Here is a 7,853-nt window from a genome sequence, read left to right on the forward strand (position 1 = left end):
CACTCCCGGAAACAAGATGGCAAAACCGGTACGCTCTCTCTTTTCCAAATCAAATAAGCTAGCACATCCCTACAAAGTGGCTAAAAGGATTCAAGAAATTAGGAAGAAACTGGATTGGATTGCAAAAGATAAGGAGTTCCGTTTAGAGGAGCATCGGAGTGAGGCAACTGTTGCGATTGTGAGGAAATGGACAACTGGCTCTTTTGCGTGGAAGGAAGAAATAATTGGTAGACAAAGTGATGAGAGGCAGATCATCAAATATTTGCTCGATTCCTCCATTTCGGTTGTTTCCATACTCGGTATGGGAGGACTTGGAAAACCTTGCTTGCTCGGCTGGCGTACAACAATGTCGAAGTGAGAAACTACTTCAAGCTTAAGATGTGGGTGTGTGTATCCAATGTCTTTGATGAGGATTTTCTCATCAAAGAATTACTAAAATCTGCCCGAGATGAAGTGGATCCTAAGATGATAAATCTGCAAGACATTGAGAAGGAGTCTAAGACCCAATTGCAGATACTTCTTGGTAAGGTACTAGACGGGAAGAAATACTTGCTTGTTTTGGATGACTTGTGGAATGAAGATCATGGGAAATGGTCGGAGCTCGAAGGTTTGCTAAGGGGTGGTCTACCGGGGAGCAAGATACTCGTAACCATGCGCAATGAGTCAGCGGTGAAGGCTACAGGTACAAAATTAGTTATCCATTCTCTAGGTATCTTAGGTAATGGTGAGTCATGGAAGTTATTCAAGAAAATGGCTTTCGGAGATGGGGAAGAATCATTAAACCAGGAACTGGAGGAGATTGGTCGACATATAGTTAAAAAATGCAGGGTGTTCCCCTTGCCATCAAAACTATAGGCAACCTTTTGTATGCCAAAAAGGTAAATGAGTGGCTCCATTTCAAAGAGAGTGAATTCTCAAAACTCGATACATTGAACCTTGGAATAATGGAAGTTCTCAAAGTCAGCTACAATCATCTTCAGCCACGGCTAAAACATTGTTTTGCATATTGTGCATTGTTTCCAAAAGATTATGTCTTCAATAAAAAAAACAATGATACAGTTGTGGATAGCGCAAGGTTTTATCGAGTCATTGGATGAGAATGAAGAACTAGAAGAGATCGAGGATGATTATGTCTCAGACCTACTATGTGGGTCATTTCTTGAAGTTGAGAAGGTTGATCCTTACACTAGTAAGGTGGAAATGTTCAAGATGCATGATCTCGATGCACGATTTTGCCTTGAAAGTCACCGAAATGAGTGCAAGATGGTCAATCTTAACAAAGGCAGAGACAATATTGATGAAGATACTCGACATGCAGTTTTTTTTTTTTTTTTTACAATCGCCCTTATTGATGCAGGAAGTGACTTCTCTACTAAAAGCGACCAATCTACGGACATTTCTCATTTTGGAAGGAATAAAGTTGTCCCTAAATGAATGTCATCAGATTTTCTCCAAGTTCAGGCATTGCCGAACGTTGGGATTGAAACATGTAAATTTTTGCATCCCTCTTTCGTTGGTTAGTCAGTTGAAACACTTAAGATTTCTTGAAGTTTTTGCGAATCTCTCCATCAAGAGTTTGCCAAATTCAATCACGGATTTGCTGAACTTGCAGACTCTTAAACTCTCTGGATGTGCGAAACTTAAAACATTGCCCAAAGATTTGAAGAAATTGGTCAACCTTATATATCTTTCAATTGTTTGTTGTGACTCACTGAGCCACCTATCCCCGCTCAGTGAACTCTCTTCTCTGAGGACTTTGATTCTCATGTCCTTGACGTCATTGGAGTTTGACCCTCTTCAACTGCAATCTAGTACTACACGGCCCTTCTTCCCATCTCTCGAGAGTTTGACCCTCTTCAAATGCAGTAAGCTGAAAGTGATGATGGCATTTCAAAAGCATCAGTCAGACAATTCACTGTCATCCTTCCAAAACTTCGATCCATGATAATACAGCATTGTCCCGCCTTGAACTTTGTGCCACCGTTCCCCCAGGTGGAATACTTGAAGATAGATGACATTGAAATCTTGGAAGATTGGTTGACTGGGCAAGCGGTGAGATACACATTCAACCCTTTGTCTAAATTAAAGCATCTACATCTTCATGGTACGGGTCTGGGGCTCTCGATACTTGAGAGACTATTTCAATTTGCCAGTAATCTTGAGTCCATGCAAATCCATAGTTACTGCCCATGGGATCTCTCTCCTGTCAAGGACCTTCACCATATCTATGTACTCGAGAAATTGGAATTCAGGACGTGCAACCTAAGGAATCTCTTTGGTGGCATGCGGCACCTTTCCTTGCTCCAGGAACTTGGCATTTGGGGAAGTGTAGGACTTGATTTATCGTGCCAAGAAGACAAGCAAGGCACCCAATGTCAATTCCTTAGGAAACTTTGTGTTCTTAAAATCTTATACCATTGGAATTTGGTGACATTGCCTGAGTGGATTCAACATGCCACAAATTTGCAATCTCTCGAGATTTTTCAGTGTATGACTCTGACAAGTTTGCCAAAATGGATTGAAAATTTCTCTTTACTTGAAAAGCTTGTAATATTTGATTGTGAAAGTTTAGAGCATTTACAATTCGAGACGCGCAACCTCACACGGTTGAAGGAACTGAGAATCATTAATTGTCCGGGTCTGGAAGAGGTGCCTAATAGATGCGCACGTTCCGGTCAGTGTATCGGGAGGATGAATCGGAACGATTAGCACAGTAGAGGTACGAGAAAAGACTTACATCACCTATCAACAGTGTTCCTTTTTCAACTCTTTTACCTTCTTTATTATTTAACTCATTTCTCTCCTCTACACTGTACGTTCGCAGGTCGCAATGCAAATATTTATGAAAAAGAAGGATAGCGTCTCTCCACTCACGCTCCAGCTCGCCACCATCTTCCGTCGTCATGTCGCGCGTGTAGAACAAATGCCTCCTTTGCCTCCTCGTCTTGCTCGTACAACCTCCTCACTCCCCTCCGCTCCCCTCCTTCATCTCCTCCATCACTGCCGCCTGAAGCTGAGATTCTCGGATCCGCCGCTTTATTCGGAGCTGCCTGCCTTCGGATGTCTCCTGCAGTCGGATGACGAAATTCTAGGGATTTCGGTGATCGCGACGTCGACGAGGCCTTTGACGCCGGCTTTCGAGTCGTCGCCCGCTCTGTCGTAGCTTTCTGCTCGCCGGAGTCGTAGCTTTCTCTCTCTCTCTCTCTCTCTCTCTCTACTGCAGTTCAATTTTCACTGTGAATGTGTGATGAGTTTGGATTATGAATCGAATGTTATGGAGACATTTGGATTATGAATTGAGTGTTATGGAGACGGTACAGTGTCAATGCATGATATGAGCATCTTCTTTATAGCTGATTGATCGATTGAAAGAGAAGTGCAGAGAACAATGACATCCATTGTGAGGTTCCGCTTGACTTTAGAATTGTGAGATTCATAAAAAATGGAAGGAAAAAGTCATAGCTTATGAGCTACCCTAGCTGAGAAAATTACAATGCTGTTTGATAATGGCTGATTCTTTGGGGGATTGGGCGGCTAGTACACAAAGTTTTGCAATTTATGAAAACAAAATCTGTTAGGACAGAGTTGAACAATGATAGATGACTGGACGATTCGATGTTGTCTTAGCCCTTGACTTCTTCGCAGTTACAGAAATCTATATGTAATGGAATCTTTGGTTTGTAGCCCTCTCTTTGTCATCACTTTAGGAGTGTTTCTGGACTTCTCAGGTAAACATAACTATTATCTACGATCTGGGTCCATATGATCTAGTAAGCATATATAAATCTCAATGTTCATCTGAGTGAAATAGACAACAACTTGGTGAATCTTGGACAACCTTGATTGATGCCAAGGGTTGCAATAGTTTTATAAATCATTTAAATTTTGGACCCTTTTATAACTAAGGTGCTGAGCTTTATGAGCAGCTAATTTAACAATCATATGCCTTTGGACTTGAGAAACTGAACTACGAAAAGATCTGGTTCTGGTTACTGATTAGAGGAAAAACTCTTCTCGCTTTCTTTCTGGAGTCCATGCGTTGAAAAGTCGTGTTAGGATGGGGACTTATAAGTGCCTTTCACATGCGTTGTTTCATATGGCAGGGAGCTGCAAAAGTCCTACGACAAAGGGTGTTGATATTTTGTCAACTTAGGTGCAAAAGTTTGCTATTGCTACCGCTAGAACGCGAATAAAGTCAACTGATCCTTTTTTTCCAACCAAAAAGTTGCAATGAAAATGATCATTAGAAAACTATTGAGACTAGACCTATGACAGGTTGGTGATAAACTTTGGATTCAGCGGTAGCCAATCCGGGCACTTTCATTTCATTAGCAACATCCTGACTCAATGGAAAAGATCATGTGAAAACCATTTACTTTGCACTTGTATGAACTCCTGCGATTTTTTTGCAGTTTTCCCTTTTTGAAAGGTGAAAAACACGCATCGGAAAGTCACGAGGCAAAAAATGATATTCCTCCAATCAGCAGCGACTGAATTACGAAATCTCTTCGGCCAAAAAAGGAAAATTATGAAGTCCCATGTTGCTGTTCTATATGACCTGCGCAATCCGTGGATCACCTCCCCCAAGAGGCTCTCAGGACCCCATAATCGTGCGATATTTTGCAACTACGTCATTGTGATGGGGGCTCTATAAATGTTTGCTTAACCATTACATCACTTGTCTAACAGTTGGACGAAATAGACTACAATGATTAGTAATGCACGAAATTGCAATCACTTCATGAGATGTCTTCATAAGGCAAACGGTCATCAATTTACATGAATCATGTGTTATTTCAAAGCTATTGGAGTCCTCTAAGTATGTCTAGAAGGAATCACAAGAAAATTTTGCTCATAAGGAGCTTAATTAATGTCATCTTTATAGAGACACTGATTAGTAACAATTGCAGCAATTTTTACACAGAACAAGGACTATTTTCCCCAATCGAATGGCATGATAAAAATCCGTGAGAATTCATGCCTATAGGTTATAATGTCCTGATCGTTTTTCATGAAAGACATTTGATCCAATTTGAATCACAGAAATCAACAAAAAAATCAAAAAATAGTGCAAACCGCAACTCAATAGAACGGCAAAACATTTGGCAGATTTTGGACACAACTTATAGTATGAGAAAAGCATATCAAATGAGAATTGTTGGGGACGTGCGATGAACTGTTGGAAAGCTATTTGAGTCATCTAAGACTTTCATGAAGGCATCCAAATTAGAAAACTGCATTTATAAGCTCATTTCGAAACGTTTACTAGATCAGTCATCCAGGCATCCGAAATTGCAAAACTACCTTAAATCAAGCAATCAATCACATTCAAGCTATCATCAACCATCTGTATCCATTCTAGGGCATCCTAAACATCCTTAAATAGGTGTAATTATCATTGATCAAACACTAGGTGTGAGCTCTGGTTCTGGTCTCCAAACGACACCTTACTTCATTGAGCTCAAGGTTTAAACGATACCTGTTGCACATTTTGATCAATTTAAGCTCAATTTAATCAGCGATCAAGGAATGCCAAGGGAACTCCGAGGGACCTGAGGACCATTGAAGAAGGATTGGAGTGGCTCAGATTTGTACCGATCAGCGGCTGAGGAAGGATCAAATGCCAATTTGGACCAACGAAGGAAGATCGGTTACCAAGAGGCCACCAGTGGCTGTTTTGCTGGTTTCCAACCACCAGCTACTCAAGGACTCAATGGCGGATGCAACCAAAGTGATTCAAAAGCCAAAGGAAATGTTGCGGACCATCGATCGAAGCTGAGGAAGACGCCGGGCTCGGTACCGGCGTGAGCGACATCCTTGTGCCCTCGAGGGAAGGATGAGTGAATCGGGCGACCATTGGAGGCAGCATCGACGTCGAGCAAAAGATCGGGAGAGAGAGAAGTGGGGCCGGAGGTGGTGGCACAAAGTGCGGGATGCGGGGTGGTTTAGGCAAAGAAACGACGAAGGTAGTGAGGTGGTTGTGTGTGAGAGAGAGAAAGAGAGGGGCAGGAAAGGAGAGAGGGAGATTTCTGAGCTTTTCTATAGATTTCCAAACTTGGAAATTGAAAAATATGAGACCCTCCTTTGGAAAAAAAATCATATTTATATTGGTTTAAGGGATGGAATCTTGGCCCTTGGATTAATCCACGGGCTAGGATGCCATCTTACCTTTAATAAACCCTAGATGACATCCTAATTAAGCATATGTTAATTTCAATGGTCACGATACATTCTTAATAGATGATAATGATCTAATTATAAGATAATTGGTTAATCAGGGTCTTCTTTTGCAATTTCACCAAACTTTGGGAATAAATTTGCAAATTTCGTAAAATCCATGACAAAATTGGAAATCTGAAAATTAAGGACATGAGTGCATTGGCCATGAGCCGGCCACCGCGAAACAATCAAGAATCAGCCAAACCGGCTGGACCATTTAGTCTAGTTTGAACTGGTCTTGGCCAATTTAGCCTCAATTCCCTATTTATGCAATTAGGTCCTTGAAAAGATTTTTTTTTCTATCCTGGGGACAAAACAAATTGATTTATGCAATTGGCTCATCGAAAATGTAAATTATTCGAAATTGAAATTAATCGGGGTCAAAGTGATATGGATCCATCCAATCGCCCATGCTTACAATGACCTATTCAACTCAAATTGATATCAAAATGATAGCGCGACTTTTATATTAAACTTGAACTGAGGTTTTGTGATAAAATTAGACCTCAATTCTCGAAATTAGACCTTAATCTCAAATGGGTCAACTTGAATTTTGCTAATCGGAGTTCCTTAGCCTACTTTTCTCAAATTCAAGAAGGCTAGATCTCCCAAATTGAAAAGTTCCCAAATGAATTTTCCAAAATTGACTTCAAATTCGGACTTATCTCACAAAAATGAGTGGAATGGAAGTGTCAATTTGCAAATCATGTAGAATCAATCTAGACCCCCTAATCATGGCTAAAAATGAGAATCCATATTTTGGCATGCCCGATCTTAAAATTGATTAAATGAGTGAATGGGTAATGATCTCTAGATCAAATTTTGTAAAATGAAATAGGCTTAATTATGACTATGATGAAAGTAATTTTATTTTTGGTCGATTTTAAACCTAAAATCGAAAAATTTAGAAAACAAAGTTCTTAAGCGATTTTTACAATATATATGTTAAAGTCAAATTGAGACTAAAAGGAATCTTTATGTGTAAAAAGTCAATCTTTGACATGAGAGTTTGACTTTTAATTAAAGGGTTGACCAAAAGTCAACTAAAAAGTCAATCGTTTGACTTTTTGGGTTTTCGATGAAAATGGCTAGGCAAAGAAAAAAATGGAAATTGACACTTTTGTTCGAGAAATGGGCTTCATCACGATCGGAAGCCCTAATCTCAAGTTTTCTACCTATATCAACGCGTCAATTGAAAATCAGATATCAACACAACAATGTACATTTCGACAATAGTCATTGGACTAATGAAATAACCATTTTGGGTGTGGATTCGCACAACATCATAATCTAAATGGAAATAGTAATCGAAAAGTTAGGTAGTTTGATAAGCTTGTCAGAAACTATAGTGGAGAAACAACAGTCGATGCTATTTTTAGATAGTCTACAAATGTTCAGGAAAATGATTGTATGGATAGTTCTACCTTTGGATAAAAGCTCAATGGTAACTCTAACGGCTCTTTGCTTCTCCAATCCACCTCCAATGGATAGATTGAAGATGGCTATAAAAGAGAAGATCTCTGAAGCCAAATGTTAGAGAGAGCAACATACCAAGATCTGAAAATTTTGCTTCTAGCTATGTTCTAAGCGATACACTCTCTTTCAATTGTTTTTCTAAGTATTGTATTCGTGCT

General features: G+C 39.9%; 1 protein-coding gene across 1 annotated transcript; it reads left to right on the forward strand.

Moving 5' to 3' along the window:
• Positions 1-378: 378 nt before the first annotated feature.
• Positions 379-3,163, forward strand: LOC120287263 (disease resistance protein RGA2-like). Its single transcript, XM_039300007.1, has 3 exons — positions 379-682; positions 1,070-1,194; positions 2,825-3,163. Exons 1-3 carry the CDS (start codon positions 379-381, stop codon positions 3,161-3,163), a joined length of 768 nt encoding a protein of 255 aa, XP_039155941.1.
• The last annotated feature ends 4,690 nt before the right edge of the window (positions 3,164-7,853 follow it).

The sequence above is a fragment of the Eucalyptus grandis genome, chromosome 8, assembly GCF_016545825.1.
Source record: "Eucalyptus grandis isolate ANBG69807.140 chromosome 8, ASM1654582v1, whole genome shotgun sequence".
Classification (NCBI taxonomy): Eukaryota; Viridiplantae; Streptophyta; class Magnoliopsida; order Myrtales; family Myrtaceae; genus Eucalyptus; species Eucalyptus grandis.

Excerpts from the sequence above, each read along its gene's own strand:
- LOC120287263 (XM_039300007.1), top strand. The coding sequence starts at position 379 with ATGTGGGTGTGTGTATCCAATGTCTTTGATGAGGATTTTCTCATCAAA. Across the intron at positions 683-1,069 it reads GTCAGCGGTGAAGGCTACAG|CGCAAGGTTTTATCGAGTCA; the intron begins GTACAAAATTAG and ends AGTTGTGGATAG. Across the intron at positions 1,195-2,824 it reads TTGATCCTTACACTAGTAAG|GTCGCAATGCAAATATTTAT; the intron begins GTGGAAATGTTC and ends GTACGTTCGCAG.